The 19,768-nt window shown below is 47.9% G+C and overlaps 1 protein-coding gene and 1 non-coding gene across 12 annotated transcripts in view; both read right to left on the reverse strand.

The window, feature by feature from the left end:
- Positions 1-5,426: 5,426 nt before the first annotated feature.
- Positions 5,427-19,768, reverse strand: part of RBFOX1 (RNA binding fox-1 homolog 1) — a 375,459-nt gene continuing 361,117 nt past the window's right edge. For 8 of the 11 annotated variants that reach the window (XM_075528230.1, XM_075528227.1, XM_075528222.1 and 5 more), the window contains 2 exons: positions 7,344-7,419; positions 5,427-5,549 (listed from right to left, as the gene is read on the reverse strand). In XM_075528230.1, the coding sequence (XP_075384345.1) occupies positions 5,427-5,549; positions 7,344-7,419 (199 nt within the window). Of the gene's footprint in view, positions 5,550-6,841; positions 6,987-7,343; positions 7,420-18,512; positions 18,566-19,768 lie in introns of those variants that run through there. The other 3 variants (XM_075528228.1, XM_075528231.1, XM_075528221.1) reach the window with 2 other exon arrangements.
- Positions 12,319-12,482, reverse strand: LOC142423613 (U1 spliceosomal RNA). Its single transcript, XR_012779224.1, has one exon. It is a non-coding gene; the product is annotated as a U1 spliceosomal RNA (small nuclear RNA).

A 19,768-nucleotide genomic window follows, 5' to 3' on the forward strand; every position in this document is an offset into this window, starting at 1 on the left:
GATGTTTGAGTTCATCTTTCAAGTCTTTCCTTAAGGTTGTTATGCATAGAAGGGACCCCCACATAGACACACCTTTGACTGATTGACTTACCTTCCATACAAATGGTACCCAAACCTAGGGATTTCCCTGCAAATTCTGTGTAAAGGCAAATGTAGGAGAACTGGCTTGTGGTCTGGGGAGCTGCCTTGGCAGCTCACTTGGCCCCCACAACCACACAAAACGGGGCATGGCAGGGTGGGGGGTGGGGGTGAGGGGCTCCTTTACAAAGCAGCATTTCAGGAGGCAAACTTTGTTTCCTTCCCAGCCACTGACCAGCTGAACACTAGGACCGCCTTTGTTGCCCCGAGCATAGCCTCACACGTTCGGGAAGGAGGTCATTTGGATCCACATGTTTAACATGCTCAGCATCACCACCCCCATCATCATCGTCACCAATGGGGCAGAATTTGTGAGAAAGGTCATAGCCACCAGAGTGCGACGTTCTAATGTTACGCGAAGTCTGCCTCCACCAAGTAGTTGCTAGATGTGATGTTGGGCCAATCACGGGGCCCCTTACACCCGGATCTTATTTGTAAAAGAGTGCCACTATACCCAAGGGTCCACTGATGCCGGCCAATGGAAGTTCATGATAGCCTGCAGGTTTGGCTTTTGGTTGTTAAGTTGTCTTAAGTTGATTCGGACTCATGGAGACCCCCTTGGGTGTCAGAGTAGCACTGTGCTCCACAGGGTTTTCCATGGCTGACTTCTCAGGAACAGACTGCCAGCCCTTTCTTCCCAGGCACCTCGGGAGAACATGGGCCAAGCCCCCACTGTGGGAGCAGGTTAACTGTCTGCACCAGTCATGCACTCTGTCAGCTGCACTCAGCTATCGCTGTTGGGTCCCTCTGAAGTCACTTCTCCCTCACAGCAACCCTGCAGCAAAGAGAAGTGCCCAACCGGCTTCCTAGCCTACTCTCTTTATAGCAGCAGATCACCAGGTCTCTCCCATGGACAGCTGGGTAGGTGTCAAACCAGCAGCGTTTTGATCAGCCGTTGCAGGCTTAGCACTGTGTGACCAAGGCTCCTTTTGTAAGATGCACCATCCTGTGTGTCGGTGGCTGCAAAGCAGGGACTGGTAAATGGACTCGCAATGGGACAGTGCATGCTGGGAAGACCTCCTGCAGAGTATGAAGGGGGCTGAGGAGCCAACGTGTTCTGGGGGTGCCCAGAATAAGACTTCTCATCAAGAAGCCGTTATACAGTCCAAGGGGGGCATGGATGAGATTCATTCCGGAGAATGTCAGTAAGAATTTGTAGGTCAATTGGAGCAGGTGCACATGGTTCTGAATTAGCCTCACGTGATGTAAGCATGGAGCCCGGGGGCATCGTGGTTCTGCATGGGGCTGCGGTCCAGTAGACCAGCAGTTTGAAACCACCAACCTCTCTTCAGGAGGAATAACAGGCTTTTTACTCCTAACTCTCAGGGGGCAGTTCTACCCTGTCTGGTCCAGCCTCTAAAAGCTGCCCCTGTAGCAGGTGAAGATGACTGGGAAGAAGAATGTACGCCTGTAGTCTGATGCAACAGGAGTGGATTTGTTGTTTGCTTGTTATCGGTTTTTGCCTTCAAAGGGAGGGCCAATCAGACTGTTCCATAAACCACAGGCTTGCAGCCCAGGTGATGCCCTGCATGCCACGTCACCACTGGGCTCACCGAGTGGAGCCTGGCCATTTGCAGGCAATGTGGTCCTGGGTGCCTCCCTTTTCTCGCCCGCCAATCATTGCTTATGCTTTGGGAAGTGCTTCTGGGAAGCACTTGGCAGAGGCCACTGGATCCATTTCCTTGGACCAGTAATAAGGAGTGGGTGCTACTGGGCTTGCCGTGTTGAGCTTATAGACGCAGGGCAGCGCCCTGGTTTAATTTGCTCTACGGAGCCGGGTGGGTGGAACAAGTGGCCATGGGTGGTTTGGACTCCCTCAGTTGCAATCAACTGATGGACAGAAAACCCTCTGGGGCAATTCTGTCTCCGACAAGGCAGCTCTGAGTCCGGATGGAATTCCGGGCACCCACCAAGAAGGTGCAGCTGCAAGTGGCAGAAGCAGGGTTAGAAAGCAGAGTAATCTAAGGTGCACTTTTTAGGAAACTTTTCCTTGGACCTGCTAAGAATAATCAGAATAAAACGGGAGAAGATGGAGATACTCTTAAAATCTTTGAAAGGATCACTAATGTCAGGCTGATATTTAAATAATGAATACAGAATGGGGATCGGCATGTCAAATATTAATTCCACCACTTGCTGCTATTGTCTTTTCATTTGCCTCCATGCTCCCCAGCCCCATCTCACCCGGCTTCTGCAAACAGAATACGAATCACTTGAACATGTGCTTGATTTGTAGATGTGGTGTTGGTGGTTTGGTTTTGTCATGCCACACTGGAGAAAGGACTAGGCTGAATGTTCTGTTTGAGTGGATTTGGTTTCTTTCAGAAGTCTTGCCTTAAATGGCATCGGCCAGTTCTGCCGATTTCTTGTAGGATGACCATAGATGCTCACCTGGGCAGCATCCACCCTGCAGCCCCGAGATGTGCACAGGTGAAGCTGTCTGTGCAGGCTGACTCCACCCACTTTAGAGATGCTGAGAGGCGAAAGGAATTCAGAACACCAACGCATCCATACCTTTTCAGACTAAGCTTTTATTTTTTTTGATATTACAAACCAGTTTTCTTTATTCACAAACCACTGTAAGTGATATAAACACTAATTTCTAAAGACAGATATACACATTTTCTGGGTTTGCAGATTGCATGATGTGTGTGTTAAGAAGTCACTATATGCCACACATGATAGTAATCTTTTTTTCCATAATTCAATATAGCAATAGTTATTTAGATAAATGAAAACATTCCAAATAAATAGTTAAAAAAATCCAAAATGTTCGTTTACATCCAAAATGACTTATTGACATCCTGGAGGAGTGCTTAAACAAGAGATTTTTGAATCGTTAGTTGGCACCCACTTTTTCTAAATGATTTTTTTTATTAAAACTACATACAGTCATGGGGTGGGGCTGGGGAAGGGGTACAGTTCATCAATGGAAATCAAAGCCGCAAATGGATTTTACTTTAACCAACACAGTAAGAATTCGATGTTTGTGTTTCCAAACACAATGCAAAAATGTTGGACTTTGAGAGCAGAGGCAACTGGGAGAAATCCCTTTTCTCTCCCCGCCCCTCCCCCTGTTCCTGCACTCTCTCTCACCCCTGCCCCGGTGCAGGGTAGGATGCTGCAGCGTTTCAATCGAGTAGTGTCCTTTAAAAGGCACTAATGTCCCAGATCTGATCTTTTCCAAGTAGGGCAATGAGAATGTCTGTTTGAAGCTCGAGAGCCAACCCCTCCCCTTGCCCTTTTCCTGCCCAAATCAGTCCGGGGAGGGGATGGGAGGGGAGAGGAGGAAAGCATTTCATCCTTTGGCTGCTAATAGTTGCCCTCTCCCAGATGATTTGTGATCGGTCTGAAGGATCGAAGCTACAGAAGCTGTGTGTTCAAATCTGGTGAAACTTTATTGATGGTTTAATATCCAACTGATTTTAACTGCATGCACATAAGATGACAAAGAGAAAAAGCTGGATCACAAACACTTCTTGTTGTTTTTTTTTCATTTTTTTGTTATTTTTTGTTGTTTTTATTTTTTTTTGTGAGTTTTGTTTGGTTTTTATCTTAAAGCAGAGTTGTTACAGCAGACTGGCAGCAGTGAGCCGAGAATTGACTTAAAGTGCAGCCCCTGTGGGGCGCGCACGCAGTGAGGATGTTGCAGGAGCGCAGTGAGGCTCCTGCAGGGACAGCCGCTGCGGCTGCTTCTGATTTCAATACCAAAACCCAAACAAACGCGGGAAAGACCCGAGACGGAGACCCCAACCTACATGAACTTGTAAACCAACAGGACAGGGTGAAAAGGACTCAGACAGACAGGTGTCTGGTACAAACTGCAATTTTCCAGCCTGTGGCCTTGCATCCGGGGTGTTGGAGGAGGTGGGGGCAGCTCTCCTTTTTCAGGGGCGAATGGGGGGCGGGGTCTGCTTTAGATTATGATTGTTTTTTGCTTCCTTCTGACAAGTGTCCTGGGCCTTGGAGATGGAGCTAAAGAGAGCAGTTTTGAGCTAGTCCTAGTTGACAGGGTGCCAGGCGCGGAGGGCCTGAAAAATTGCAGCTTGCTTACACAGTCGGGTTTCCAAAAAGTACCGAGCAGATGAAAAGACCATGATGAGTGCAATACTTGTAAAATGCTTTCTATAAATCGGAATAGAATCGTGGAATTCCATAAAAATTATATGTCTGTCTCTAACAGGTGGTCACTAACTAGGCTAAAACGGAAGCTTAGATAGACTGTTTCTAGAACGGAGCAACTCCACTGCACAGATGGAAATTTTATACAGTTTCTTTTTTTTTAACTGGTACAAAGAATTTACGTTTTTATTACTTTCTCTTTTTTTTGGAAAAAAAGAAAAAAATAGAAACAGTGCTTTTTAATCACCTTTTTATTAATGTAATTATTATTATTTTCCCTCCCATAATATAAAAGTCAGCAATGATATCAATAATTTATTATACTGGAAGAAATATAAAAAGAATGCTTGTTTGATGGTCTAACTAGCAGGTTTGTTTTATTTTATTTTTTGCCTAAGCAACTAGTGTCTGGTTAAGAAGCTGAATGCTGCCGGGTGGAATGGTTTCTAGGGTGGGGTGGTCCAGCTTCATTCAACACCAATGCCAGAAGCAACCCCCTTACAAACAGAGCCTTTGGCTTCAAAGAACAATGAGTAACGTAGAACGGTTCTTATCTGGTAGTACAGTGGGTTGTAAAGATTAATCTTTTTTTTTTCTTTTAGTGTTTTCTCTTTTAATTTTAGCCCAAGCCGGAGCCCAATCCCTTCCACCCTTCCTCCATAAACTAAAATAATGCAGATGCAAGTGGGGGAATCAAATTCTGATAGTCACTTCTTGCTCTCTTCCCAAACAGCTGAGAACCCCCGCACGCTTCCTATTCAGCATACATAATTCATTGACGTGATCTAGCACTCTGGATATGGCCCTGTACCAGTGTTTGAATGCGGATCTGGCATCCGCACTCTCTCTAGCTCAACCACAAACAAAAGAAAGGGGGGGAAAAAAGTCTACCGCTAGCAACCAAACTACAGAATATTCAGAAATGAAAAGGACCCACGATATTAAAATACACAGAACAAAATATCTGAGGTATAAGATAAAAAATGTAAAGTTTTTTTCCTCTTTTCATTTTTTTTCTTTTTTCTTAATTAATTCGCTTCGTTTTCGAGTTGCTAAAAGGATGCTCTACTGTATGTATTGCAATACCCAGGCCTCAGAAAGCTTCCTCGTTCTCCCCCACAGCGGAAGGATTTTGTGGTTGTTTGCTTTGTTTTGTTTTGTGTCACTTAGTATGGAGCGAAACGGTTGTATCCCCCTCGGTATATACTAGCCTGCAGTGAAGAAAGAACGAGACCCACATCATCGGCATGACTCCTAGTCTTGGCATCGGTCAGGGGTGCAAAAGCATTCTGAAACACAGCAATTGGAGGGGTGCGCGTTTTACATTTTCCTTTTGCAACAATGTGAATCATCAAAAAAGACTCATGGCAAAAAAAAATACACTCCAAATCACACTGAACGGGGGGCACATCCCCTGCCCACCCCAGGGCTTTCTAGGTGAGCTAAACATTGGGCCAGTTTTGACCCTCCCCTCCATAGCTTTAATCAAGAAAATCGGCCTCTTCCCCCTGTCCCCATTAAAATTGAATTCTGTTGGCCAGTCCTGATAGCTGAAAGGATACAAACTACATGATGATTAGCGGGTGGGGGTTGCACTGTGGTTTTTTTTTGACTGATTCAAGTGTTACGTATGTTCCACAGGAAGGGGTGCTGGTGGCTCAGTCCCTAAGTGCTCATCCACTAACCAAAAGGTCAGCAGGGTCACCCACCAGATATGACCATCGCCCTGGAGAGGATGGCAATCTCAGAGACCCGATGGGGTAGTCTTCAAGGGTTGGTATGAGTGGGGGAAAGCCTTGGAAGCAATGGGCTTGGGTCTAGGCCTCCTTGGGAAAAGATCAATCTATACCCAGGAGTACTGAAATTGGATAACGCAACTCATTGGACAGGTCCTTTCAGCTCTCCTGCCCAGCACATTTCCCTCAAGTGGCTGAGGTGTGCAGATGGAGGTGTCAAATATGAAATCGGGGTGGATCCTGATATCCCTTTGGGGCGAAGGGGGGCTTCAAAAAATTTGTGGGAAAACTTGATTATCTTAGCCATCCACATTGGCACAAACTCTTGGAAGCCCCCTTCCCTCAGCCAAGCACGCTGTCTGGGAGCAGATCTCAGAGGAGGGAGATGCACAGACTACCGGCTCTGTGTCGTGAAGCTTGTGCAACAATCAATCATCTTTCTCCAGACCGTGGCTGAATCTCAATGACAAGGCGACAGTGGACTGTCTGGACATGGCTTTAAGGGGCTAGGAGGTGGCCCTCGGCTACTTCTTTTTTTGTCTAAACGTCGTGGCGACTGGAAGAACACCTGCGGGGACTGGTTTCCATTTTGGGGTGGGGGTGGGGCTGATAATCTGAGCAGAAGACTGCATGCCAAAAGCTTTGGAATGATTGTATACGCTGTCCTGCCACGAGCACATCTTACCCCAAAGTGTTTGTGCATAGAAGTTAGAACACGTACAGGCAAAATCACCCCACCTCACCTCCCACCCAGCCCTCCCTTAAAAACCATCGCAACCCTCCAAACCCAGCAGATCCCTTCTAATTCCTTAGGTTCTAAGCACACCCACAAGGTGCACCCCTCTCTATTTCCTCTCCTGGGCGACTATGACTTTCAACATGAATTGTAAGAGGGGAGGAGGAGGGGCAGTCAGAGTCTCGGCTGCCTGAAAGCAGGGCCCTGGAAGTGTGCAGCTTAGCTCCTCTGAAGTCCCAGCTGGAGCCTTGGGGCTTTGTGAATGAGCAGCGAGGGAGGGAAACAAAAAACAGAACAAAAAAAAATTCGGCATTGACACTGCGTTCGGTTAGTGATGGATTTAATTATCAACGTGACTAATTATTTCATTAAGGTTAGTGCTCCGCTAGGTGAGACTTGCAAGATTAGGAAATATAATAACTTACATGCACTACATGGGCAAGAAATGAAGACATTTATCAAGTTTCCCGGGGAGGAGGGATGTGGCATTTTAGCTGCTGTTAGTACCAGAGACAAATTCAATTAAGGGGAAGTGAGAGGGCTATAAGCATCAGCCCAGAGGAAGGTCCCAGCTGGGGGGTGGGGTGGGCTGGGTGGGGCTGGGTACTCACCATGGCACCAACGCCGTAGGTGGGGGCTGGAGCAAGTGTGTGGTGGTAGGGGTCGGCAGCATAAACTCGTCCGTAACTGGAAGGAAGAGAGAACGCAGGTGAGTCCATCACAGGCTCCCTCAGAAAAGCACAGCAGCAAACCTCCATGCAGGCAGGTCCGCCCAATGGGGGTGGGATCAACAAGAAACAGGGCCCACCTGCTGCAGGGTAGCAAGAAGACAGCAGCCTGCATCCGACTGTCCCGATCACAGTGCTTCAGAAACCCAACCCACTGCCCGTGAGTCCCATTCTGACTCATATTGACCCTGGATAGCACGGGCAAGGAGGTAGACCACCCTTCACCTTGCAGGTAGCCCAAACCCATGCCAGCACCAGGCTCCTCCAAAAAGAGAAAAAGCCTCATCACCGTGAAGTCCATTCTGATTCACAGTGACCCTACAGGACAGGGTAGAACTGCCCCTGTGGGTTTCTGAGGCTGTAACTCTTGATGGGAACAGACAGCCTCCTTTTTCTCCTGCAGTCCAGCGCATGGCCCACTCAATCACCATGACTATAGTCATAGGTAACCACTAGCCAAGCCATAGCGACTCTGCAGGACAGTAGAACTGCACCCATGATTTCTTCCCAAGGCCGGCAACTTGACTGAACCCGGTGGCAAAGATACCTTCTAAGCACCAATCTTTCAGTAAATAGCTAAAAGTGTAACCAGCGCTGTATACTAAGATGTTGTTACCGGCATCTTCCTACCACCTTGTGGAAGGGGACTCTCCTATGGAGCAGAGATACTGTGTGTGCATCTGGACATCAGTGTCTGTCTGTTAGGTGCTGCTCCATCAACTTTTTCGATTCACAGCAAGTCCATGGGACAGTACAGCTGGAGCACAGCGTGGTCTTGGCTGTGGTCGCTGTGGAAGTAGGTTATTTGGTGTCTAACGTGGAGCCGCTCAGGGAGGTTTAGCCACCCACCTTCTGGTTAACTGTTGTAGCTCTTAATTTTGGGGTCACCCAGACTCCTTATATGAAGAAAATTCATGGAAAGATAGAGTTCAGAGGTAGCAGATCCCTCACTCCAACACACTTACATACAACGTTTTTTAGTCTCCTTGAGAGAATATAACCCACTGCCAGCCATTACATTTTTTTAAGGGCAGAGTAGTACTGTCCCTGTGGGTTTCTGAGACACTAACTCTTAACAGGAGTAGAAAGCCCCATGTTCCTCTTGAGAAGCAGGAAGTGGTTTTGAACTGCTGACCTTGTGGATTGAAAGCCAACTCGTAACCACAATGCTATCAAGGTACCTTATGCCACCAAGTATAGTATACAGTACAGTATAGTGTGTGTGTCTAGTTAAAGGGCCTTGGGTAGGGCAAATCGGTAAGCACTCAGCTATCACAAAGTGGGAAGTGCCAACCCCACTTGAAGCATCTTGGCAAAAAGGGTTGGCAGTGAGCTTACACAAGGTCACTGCTATTGAACACCCTACAAAGCACTGTGCTCCTCTGACACCCGGGGTTGTCCGTAAGCTGGGATGACCCCAGTGGCCATGGGAGCATCCATTTTCCCAGGTGCCGACTGAAACCTCTATGTGGCTCGCTTCCTCTCACAGTACCTCGCCTCACTTTTCTTGAAGGTGGCCCAGTGTACCCAGAGGACCTGCCCCCACTTGAGAAGGGTGGTCTTCACTGCTGCCCGTTGAAGGGCATCAGGAGGCAGGACGGGGATGGTTGTACAGAGTACTTCAGGAGAGTGCAGATGCCACACGGGGAGGGGCGACCTCTTCTCTGGGAGCCCATTGACCAGAGAACACTTGGCTATTCCATCTATGGCTAGGTTCTGGGAAGGAACGTGTATGAAGCACTGTCTTCCCCTCCTGCCAGCACTTCCAGCCAGTATGGGCTTTAGAAAAGAGACGAAGATGGGCAGGGAGAGCCCAATGCAGGGGGTGCCGACCAGGTGTCAACAACTGGCTTTGGCAACCGATCTCGAGTTCAGAGGATGGCATCATGCTGGGGGTGAGTGAGTCTGGGAGGAAGCCCCATGCCCTTGCTACCTGACCTGCCTGCCACCTTTTCCGAGGTCGAATGCACAGGGCGACTTTGGGACTGATCAACATGGAGATGCTCGCGTGCGCTCTCCTGGAAATGGAGACGTTCCTGTCCGTGATTTATGAAGAGGTGCTTCTTCCTAGTCCTTCTGGAAGCCCCACTGAAAGCTGCTCAGCTTCACACAGGCTTCCCCGAGCGGAGGACGCCTGTGCAGGAGGCGAACCCCAGGTCTTCTGTATTAAGGTGAGAACCCCCCTCAAAATGCACTGGCTTCCTTTGACTGAGGGCAACTTTCTGGAGGAGAGACGGGTGTACCCCACCCCTAAAGGGAATCTAGGCAGGGTTCTAGCAGCCTCTCACCCTGGGGTTTCTCTGGAGTGAGTGAAAGGGACAGGATGATATGGCTCGTCCACACTGTTGACTTTCAGCTCACCTCCTGTGCCTTGGTGTTCAATCAGCCGGTTCCTGGATTCCGCCCCTAACCCTTCTGTCCCATACCTGCTGGCTAAGTATGGATGCGTGGGCTCTACAGTGGTTGCTTACACTTTGGAAGGTAAAGAGAGGCTAAGAGAAAGCCCTTCCTGCTCTTAGACTCCAAGATGAACCATGGGTGGGGGGAGGCAGGGGGACAGGTAGAGGACACTTTAAAAAATTATTATTCCAAATTCTCATGGAATGAGTCTGGATTTCTAAGCCTGACTTGTAGTTGATGGCAGCTCATGGGCCCCTGCTCACAAGGAGCTCACCTCCAGCCCTTTCGCCAGCAGAGCCTCTGGATAGTGACCTCTTTGAAACAAGCGGTGGCATAAGAAACACAAGCAGAATTCGTCGAGGTGAGGATTTCAGCTTCAGCCCAGATGGCGCGCCTCCAAAGCCCCATACAACGGAATTAAAAGGTAACCCACAAGCTTTGGAACCCTCCTCCGGCTTGTGCTCCCTACCTGAGGGATGAAATGCTTCTTGGGTATCGCGGCCTTGAACTGCTAACCACAAGGTTGTTGGTTTGAACTCACCAGCACCTCCATGCCACAGAAAGCAGAAACTCAGTGGGATTGTTGGATGATGTCTTAATGGAGGCCACTCATCAAACCTCGGCTTCTTCCCAATTAAGCAGAAGTAGCAGAGATGTTGGCTAGCCCACAAGTGCTTTGTTTTCTTTTTTTTTTTTTGGGGGGGGGGAGGCGGAGAACAGAAAATTGTACACGCTGCACATTTGGGAGAAGGGATCACCCTGGAAAGGGATCCACTCAGCGGTGGCCACCAACAGTCCCTAAAGTAGTTACTGAAAGCGAGAAGGGGAAACATGATCTTTATCTTCACGTCAGCAGAAGGTATTCTGGCAGGGTCTAGATCAGTGGTTCTCAACCTTCCTCATGTTATGGTGACCCCCCAACCATAAAATTATTTTTGTTGCTACTTCATACCTGTAATTTTGCTACTGTTATGAATAGGGCGACCTCTGTGAAAGGGTCATTCGACCCCCAAAGGGGTCTCCATCCCACGTTGAGAACCGCTGGTCTAGGGGATAACTACTTGACACACATCTCATGTTCCTCTTCCAGGGCAAGCTCATTAGATAAACAGCCCCGCAGCGGCCAACTCATGGAAAGGGGCCGAGTGAGGTGTGCCTACGGAGCACCTAGCTCCTACACCCTAGAGGGCTTCAAAGAGTCCCTGGAGACACCCCCCCTGCCTCTCTGCAGCCCCCTTGTGCTTTAATGGTAAATAAATATCCCTCATTAACACGCAGTGTCACTTCAACGTTTGCAGGCTCCTGAAGCTGGAGGATAATAGGGTGCTGCTGCCTAGCTTCCTCTCCCCAACCCCCCCCCCCCCCCGGTGACCTCCACATGCATCTGATGGCCCTATGATGATGCATAAACTTCATTTCTACCCAGGGAAAGGGAACCTTGTCAGCTTAAACTGAAAGCATGGCGGTTTCTTTTCAAATGCTAATTTCTATACATGCCCTTGCGTGACTCTCCAATTCAGACACAAGGTTATTAAGGAGGACGAGGACGCTGTTGGCAGAGGAGGTGTCAGGCCACCTGACTGGGGGAACGACCGAGAGCCCAATCCCAGGGACAGTCTGGGGGGGGGGGGGTGCTGTCTTGTGGCCGGCTGGCAAGTTCAAAACAGACCGTGGCTTTTTGTTCATCCTCTAAAGTTTAGAAACTAAAGCATGCACTCCCCGACCAATCACATCATGCTGCTCTCGACACCTCCCCACCCCCACCCCAGGTGAGATCTCAACTGTGCCATCTGATGCCATTGACACTGTTGCCAAGCTGAGCATAAGCCACTTCTCACTTATCAACAATTCACCCAGCCTGTCCTACTCTGCTCTTGTCCCCTCTGCTCCAGCTTTCCATCATGAGGCTGTCAGGGTGTCTGTCGCCTTGCAGGATGCTGGAGGCTCTGCCACCAGTATTTCAAAAGCCAACAAGATCACCCAATGGGGACAGGTTTCCAGGGGAGCTTCCAGACTAAGACATGGACGACGAGGAGGCCTGGTGGTCTACTTTTGAAAATCAGTCTGGGAAAGCCATGTGGATCACAACAGAAAATGTGACTCTCTCACTGTAGACGGGGCCCCTCGGGGTGCATTTGCACATGATGGCCTTCAGTGTGGGGGAGATGGTACCGCAGGGGACAACCCATTCACCCTGTTGTAAGGCTGTCAGGGCGCCTTAGCCTCAACGGCAGTCTCGGGCCCATGTGAACTCATCTCACCTGAGAGCCTTGCACACGCCTCTCCACAGGTCAGATGCTTCGTCCCCAGCCACCTTTCCTTAAGGACACTGTCTACTGTCACGAGCACTCTCTCTTCTAATGGTGACTATTTCCTCTTTTTCTGTGACATCTCCTGAGGTGAAGGTGAGTAAGGGGCCAAGCCATCAGGTGAAGAAGAGGTATTTTTTTTTTCTTTTCAGGGGAGAGCACGAGCGCAGTCCCCCAGTACCACAAATTATGCAGTCGAGTTTCCCGCCTTTGGGGAAATCGCAGGGGTCAGCACATCCGGAGTGCAGTGGATGAGCTTCGCCCTGGGAAAACCACCTTCCTGATCATGGTGCCTCCCCTGCCAGGTAAGTATAAGAAAGAAGTATTGAGGAGAGAGGAAGGTGGCCTGGGAAGACACTCCTACCCCAAATTATAACTCTATAGCAAAAGTTCCCTTGCATTTGCTTTCTCGAAAGTCTAGGTTGGCTGCTGCCCAAGAAATCCCTGATGCTCAAAAGAAATATTTCTGGGCACTCTAGAAAGAAAGTGTGTCATTTCTCATCTCCTCTGGGGAGTCACAAAATACTGGACCAATTTCATCAGAACCAAACCACCAAACCAGATGGGAGATAATGGCTTTTCTGGCTGGTTACACCATGATTTGTAGTCCCCCTGAGGAATTATCTTTGACCTCAGCAACAAGTTCAAACCCAAGAGGCAGCCCAAGGCCACTGGGAGAGAGCCAGGAATGAGACGATCCCCCACCCCCCAATCCGGGTTATTGCAACATGAGTCAGCCATGTCCCTCTCATCGTCCTCATTGGTCAAATGGAATTATTCTGTGTGAGCCTTGCCTTCTTCATAGATCAAACTACATCCGAAGAAACCAGGTATCTTAGCAAGCACTCTATGAAACCATGACTCACATCAGGAATTACACAAGTCCATCTTGCAGTCTTACCCAGACGTTGTGGGCTATAGAAGCAACAGAGGGATTCTATTGTAATTAGATCATGGGAAAAACTCTAGCCACCATGGCATTTGGAGGGGAACCCATGTCGAGTTAGGTAGATGAGAAATTCCCTGAAATGGATGCCGGTGAGCGCTGCAGCAATGGGCTCTAAATGCACCAGCCAGGGAACATTTCACATGGCCAGGGAACATTGCACCACCTGTGAGACCCAATGTTACCATGAGCTGGGGCAACTCAAAGGCCACTAACAAGATCTATTTTAAATGGCTCCATGTGACCTTCAGGCTGAGTTCAAGCAAGTGGGATGAAGTATTCCTGCTGCACAGGAAGTAGGAGCCTTTCGCAAACCCTCCTGAAGAATGGAAATTTCATTCATTAACCATCTCCACCCCACTGGAAGTACCCCGAGTGCTAATGAAGTGCAATGGGATGCCATGCAGCCCCTATTGCAGAGTTCCAACAGGCATGCGGCTTGCTTATGGTCACACAGTAAAGACCCTGTGATGAATTCCTGCGGGTTTTTTGGAAGGCTGATAACCACAAGGTCCGCAGTTCAAACTCAACTAGTAACTCCTAGGGAGAGAGCTTGCACCGAGGCAGTTCCTACCCTGTCCTACAGGGTCGCTGTAAGTCAGAATGGACTTGATGGCAGTGAGCTTTTGAGTTTTCAAACTGGTGATCAGAACGGGTGGCTCCGATCTCTACAGAGCCCCTTGGGGCTGCAATGCCCTCCCTCCCTGCATCACCGTTCAGGGAATTTAGATGAACCCACGTGAGGCACAAGTTGGCCATGCAGGATGCAGGAAGAAAGTTCCCCCAGGTTCTAACTGCTTCTTCTGAGGAGGAGCTTTTTACACTCTCCTGGGGAGGTTCAACTGATGTCTGGGTCTCTCCATAAGGCCCCGTAAAGAGTCCAAGTGTGCAGCCTGACCTGTCCAGGTAAGAAAGGAGCAGCTCACCTGGCCCCAGACAGCAGTGCTTCTCATCCCATCTCGATTGCCATACCATTTCATTACCCTCTGAATTTGAGTTTTGGAGACTTTGCCAATTAAGAACCAAGGAAAACCCTTCTAGGTGCCATTGGGACAGGTGTAATTCATTGCTAGTTGATTGGCTGCATCCAGAGTCCACATTTTAGACCTGCTGTTGTTTCTACTTGGGTTGAAAGCTCTGCTCTGGGCAATCCCCAGTGGCTGGGAAATGGCTGCAGCCAACAGCAGTCAGGAAGAAGAAGAGAGCCCCGACTGGGGTTGGAGACAAAGGCACTGGCCATTGCACCCTTGCCAGATCCAGCTGCAAATCCATCTGTCTCCAAACAAAAGCATCATGGACATGCCTCTGTTCCAACTCAACCCCATTCCACTTCCCACTAAATATTCACAGCTAAACAGAATACAGTACCGCGTTCTGGTGAAGGGAAGACAAGGATTCTGACAACCCTCTTGACAATTCTGTGGTGGTAGTGTCTGATCACCCCCCTGTGGGCTCAGGATGGAGGCAATAAGCCCTCCTCTCTTATCAAAGGCTAAAGGGTTACAGCCCCAAATCCCATGAAAGGTGTTTCCCATTCCTGGATGGGGACATCTCAGGAAAGCTCTGAAATCAATGGAGTGTCGCCTCTATGCAAAACAGCATCTTTCAAACAACCCAAAGGCCAACCTTCCATTTTCAACTCATAGAGTCTAGTGCACATTCATGTGAGAAATCTCTGATCTTCATGGCCAAGGTTCTGGGCAACTCTTCCAGAAGATGTTCAGGGCAAGGAAGATGATGAGACCATCTCTCCTCTCTTCAGAGACACATGGAAAGACAACTAGTGCCAATCAGGAAAAGATGAGAGGGTTCCCAGAACCAGGAGCCACAAAACTCACTGATCTACTACCACAGGGAAATTCTCCTGGATGTGTGGAGAGAGACCCCGATGTATTGGGGATGAAGAGCTACAGTCACTAAGAATAAGAAAGCCATGGAAACTGTAGCTTTCTCCTCATTTTAGCAGGCAGTGACTTATTCATCAACCACAGGGGTGACCAAGAGGTCATATTCTAAAAGAGTCTCAAGATACCTGCATTAGAGGATCTTGAAACATATAGGCCACTGCTCAAAATGCAGCCCCATCTCCCAGAAGAAGTGATAGGAATTCCCCCAAACGGGCGTGTGTTCCCTCTCCTGAGTTCTGATATTTCGGGATCCTGCCGCCATTCCACTTCCTTGATTGACTGTCTTCCTAAATCACTGAGCACACGGCCCATGATCCTCATGTGTCTGCAACGCTGACGGAAAAGGCTCTCCTAGGCTCTGGGACGGCTCAATGGGAAACCACAGAGTGTGCTTATACACACAAGAGTCCTGCCATCTGGATCCCTCATGGTTCCAGACCCTTCAGAGTAGCAGCCACCACCTGGGAGTCGAGAAGAGACAATCAGGCTGACTTCTAGCCATAAATGTTCCACCCTGGAATGGTTCTTTAACATGGAGAGAGGCGCCTGTATTCACTCTTCTTTGATGCTGAGCTCAAGGCCATAAATCCCCATGCCTTGAAAGTCTGCTCCAACTTCCGTCCCAAAGTCCCTGCGAATTTCCCATCATGGCTCCCCAGCTGTAGTTCCATCCACCTGTGGGGCCATAACGGTAGCTCTCTGTATCAATTGCAGGATTGTTCATTTAATATCACTGCAGACAACCAGGGTTGCAGAGTAGCTATGGATTCTTCAGGGACAGATCTCCTAGGAGTCAGATCTTGCTTCTGCCACTTCCTGGCTATGTTTTCTCAGTGCACTCTCCTCCTCTCTGAGCCAGTTTCTGAATCCCAAATGGAAGTGCTAGTGGGACCTACCCACCAGAGAAGGCAAGAGGGGAAAGGAGATGAGTTGGGTTGTAGTAGTATTTTGACATGTTAAAAAGTCAGCCTCCAGTGATACTCAAGTTAACCCAAGTCCTTCAGGAGCGGAGCAGCCAAGCCAAAGGCAAACTAATACCATCATTGGAGCAGAGGTCGGAAATACATCTCCTTGGAAGTGCAGTCTCATAACCACAAACGTTAATGAAAACCATTCATACTTTGTGGCTGGCAAAGCCCAAAGAGGCATTTTGGCATCCTCCAGAACAGGCCCCAAGGACAACTCATCACTCTCCTGTGGAAACCGGAAGGAAAAGGCATCAGATGTTACTGCTGCTATGGCTTGATGGTCCTCATCTTGCCATCTCTGCCCGAAGTCACCGACCAAAGCTTGGCCTGGCCATCTCTACCTCTATTGGAGGCCCAGTAAAAATAACACGTCTTGATCAGGTACAGAATCCACCAGGTCTCTGAGAAGACATCCTGATCAGTTCTTTCCCTGATTAGAATGAGATGAAGTTTGTTCATAATCAAACCCTGACATCCAGTGGATCCCAGGAATCAGTAGACTTCCTTTATGTTGCAGATTGCTAGACAGATGGCCGTACTGGGTCTTTCCAGTGTGCGGTAGTGTTTTGACTCTGGGAGACTCCCATCGAAATGATGATAATAAACCAGATAATCTCTGTGTTTTGAATTTTAACACCACGAGTGTGGTGGACTGGCTGGGTGGTCATGGGTCATTTGATTGATAACAGAACCTCCTTTTTCATTGCTCGCTTCAAAGATCCAGGGTTCAACTTGGACTTTATGAACCATTCAGCATGCATGCCATTTGTATGTTCCTCCAAGGGGGCAGAGCAGTGCTCTCACGTTGAAATCAGATCAATATCAATTCATTAACAATTTATCGAGCCGCCCGTATAGAGCAGATGAGGTCAGTGAAAGCACTCCCCATACTCAGGCAAATTGCAATGACTGGGGCTTCCTTGAGGAAGATTATGTGAGGACTGCTGTTTAGAAAGGTGAGCTGGCGAAGTCCCCCGTCAAAGCCCGACATCTCTCTCTCTTGTACACTGTTCATTCTCAATGCTTACTCTATGACATCAAAGCATAACCCAACACATGGTGAAATGTGCATGCAGTTTTAACAACAAGGACTCTCGAGTACCAGCTATCCACCAGGACATCTGTGAACACAGACACCAAAGGGCCTCCCCACTCCTCCCTCCATCCCAAGCAAGTTCCCCTTCTGGTGCATGCACTAGTTCCCGAAGGCTCCGAAGATGGGGACCATCTCTGGTAGCTTAGGAATATTCAGTCACCCCCAGCAATGTGACAACAGATATGCTACTACAAGAAGCGATTGGCGGTGTGTTTAGGATCTCCCTACCTCTCTAGGGATGAAGCAGGGATGAGTGAGATCAAAGGCTTAGCGGGGAAAGGGTGGAAACGGTTTTTGAGAAATAAGGACAATGCTGATGGAGACTTAGAAAAGCATGAACCATTACTGAGACTGTATCATGGAACCTGGTTCTTTCCTGTTCTTCCTAATCTTCAAAGACTAAACAGGGACTATTACAATATAAGCCTTTCTTTGCTGTTCCATTGATAAAAGATATGGCTTGTAACCACTCAGTGCCTTACTTTTTTGTTAAGGATTGGATTAATGGCTGCTTTTGAAGTTCATGACCAACTCAATTATGTAGGGAGGGATGTAAAGTCCTCATGTTGACTGAAAATGAAGGTAACATACTAGGTCAGGTTCCCTGATAATTGTTTGTCGTGGTTAAGGCTTTGGGGAAAGAAGAAAAATAAAAAGGAAACCTAATATTCATGAAGGCACTCGCCTATCTGGGCATTACATCGAGTAAGTTCATGCTAATGAAAGTCCGAATTGAACTGCTCTGAACCACATATCAAAGCAAATAGGCTGTTCCTTTGAGGGATGCATCACACAATGATGCAATTCCAATCAGCCACTGCCCTGACTTCACAGAAACAAACTCCGCCTCCCCAGGCCCTGTTACTTGCTAGACCTCAGAAGAAATGCCCAGGAGGGCTTTTAGCTCAGAGATGAGGGTCTCCTTTTTGTAAGATCGAGATCAGAATATACCCCAGGGCCTCCAATACACGTCAGTCGTTTCAGAGTGTGCCCAGTCATTCACATATCAATCTATGTGAACCCAGTCATTGTGTGCCAAAGGGGGGGGGGTGGAATTAGACGTCACATATGGGTGTCCTCATCTCCCTTGCTCAGTATTTTAGCATTGAGAGTGCTGATGACATCACACAACTTTTTTTTTGTGGCTCCGTTCAACACAGGCTTATTTTTCTGGATCATATATTATTAAAACTAGAAATAAAACACCCAAGTCAACAAAATGTCTACCGTCTTTTGATGTAGCAGAGCCCAAGAGCTCCAGCTACACTACAAAGTTATATGGATTTTGTAAATCTCTATTTTCTTTTCCTTTAACTGTTCTTTCTAGAATGACCAACTGCAGCATGTGGGGACAAAAATAATAAGTAAATAAAAATAAAGATACTGCGATCGGATGGAGGCATCAAGAAGTAGCAATGTTTGTTACCTGCAGAGGTGTTACAAGAAATTTCATCTGCTGCAACGAAGACCAACTGATTTCTGGAAGAGAAGATAAAATTCACAATACTGCTCGCTCAGGGGGAAAATGTGTTCTCTGCCATTTGGTTCAATGTGTACAGATGAGGGAGGGCAGGCTGAGTTGCAAGGGGATGTGTTGATGTGCCTAGGGTGGAGAGGGTGCCGAGAGATCATGACATAGGCATGCAGCAGGTGGGGGGGGGTGGAGACTCTTCCACAGGATCATGGTGATGTCAGAATATGGACCATGGACAAGCTGTTGCTCTGGAATATTAATACTTTAGCTTACAAGGGAGTCATGCCAGGGTATGTCGCTAAATCTGGGGTGTTTTCAGCAGTGCTGACGAGCAAGTCTATGCTTGAAGGAGATTACATTGGAAAAATAAAAAAGGCCTCTCTCTTAGGAAAAAGTAGACTGCTGCTATCTAGAATATCAGAAGAGTCCATCCTTTAGTAGTATAATATATATATTTTAAAAAGAAAGCAAACGCAATGCTGTCACTTCAGAAGGGAACACGATGTGGGATCTCGAGTCCATAGGTCATCATCTCATCACCAAATGAGGCTTGCTACATAGAAAGTATTTAAGGGACTTTATTCCTGAAAGCACACACCGTCTCGATGTGGTCTCTTTAACGATGTGGCATTTCACACACACACATTTTCAGAAAGGAAAAAAAAATGGAAAAGGCTATTGTGTTGTCATGGGATAAGTCCAGAAACATGAGAAAGTGCTCTTAAGATGTTTCCAACGGGAATCTCACAAAGGGAGGTAGCTCTGATTCAGGGGTGCTGCTGCTTTCTCTGGGCATAAGAAAGCCAGGGCCAGGCAAATTAGAAAACTGGCCGTAGGAGATGGGCTGTGCTCTCCAATGCAAAGGCACCATCCAGGCTTGGACTGGGATTTACTAGGACTGTGGTCCTCAGGAACCAAGAGAAAGGCTTTTCCTTTTTTAATTTTAATTTTTTGGTCTTAATTGGATTGGTCGTATCCATGTGTTTTGATGCTTTGAGAAGCACTCAATGATCAAATAGTTCTTAAACATCTTAAGAAAGCTTTACTGTTGTAAGAGAGAGATTCTGGACTCTATTCAGGGCTACGAGTGGACAGTGACATTTAATCACAAACTCTGCTAATTTCTATGACAATGACATTAAACAAACACACACGTGCTCCGAGAGTACTATGTTTCTTTTGGTTTCTCTTCCACATGATCAAAGTCC

The sequence above is a fragment of the Tenrec ecaudatus genome, chromosome 12 (genome assembly GCF_050624435.1).
Source record: "Tenrec ecaudatus isolate mTenEca1 chromosome 12, mTenEca1.hap1, whole genome shotgun sequence".
In the NCBI taxonomy this organism is placed as follows: Eukaryota; Metazoa; Chordata; class Mammalia; order Afrosoricida; family Tenrecidae; genus Tenrec; species Tenrec ecaudatus.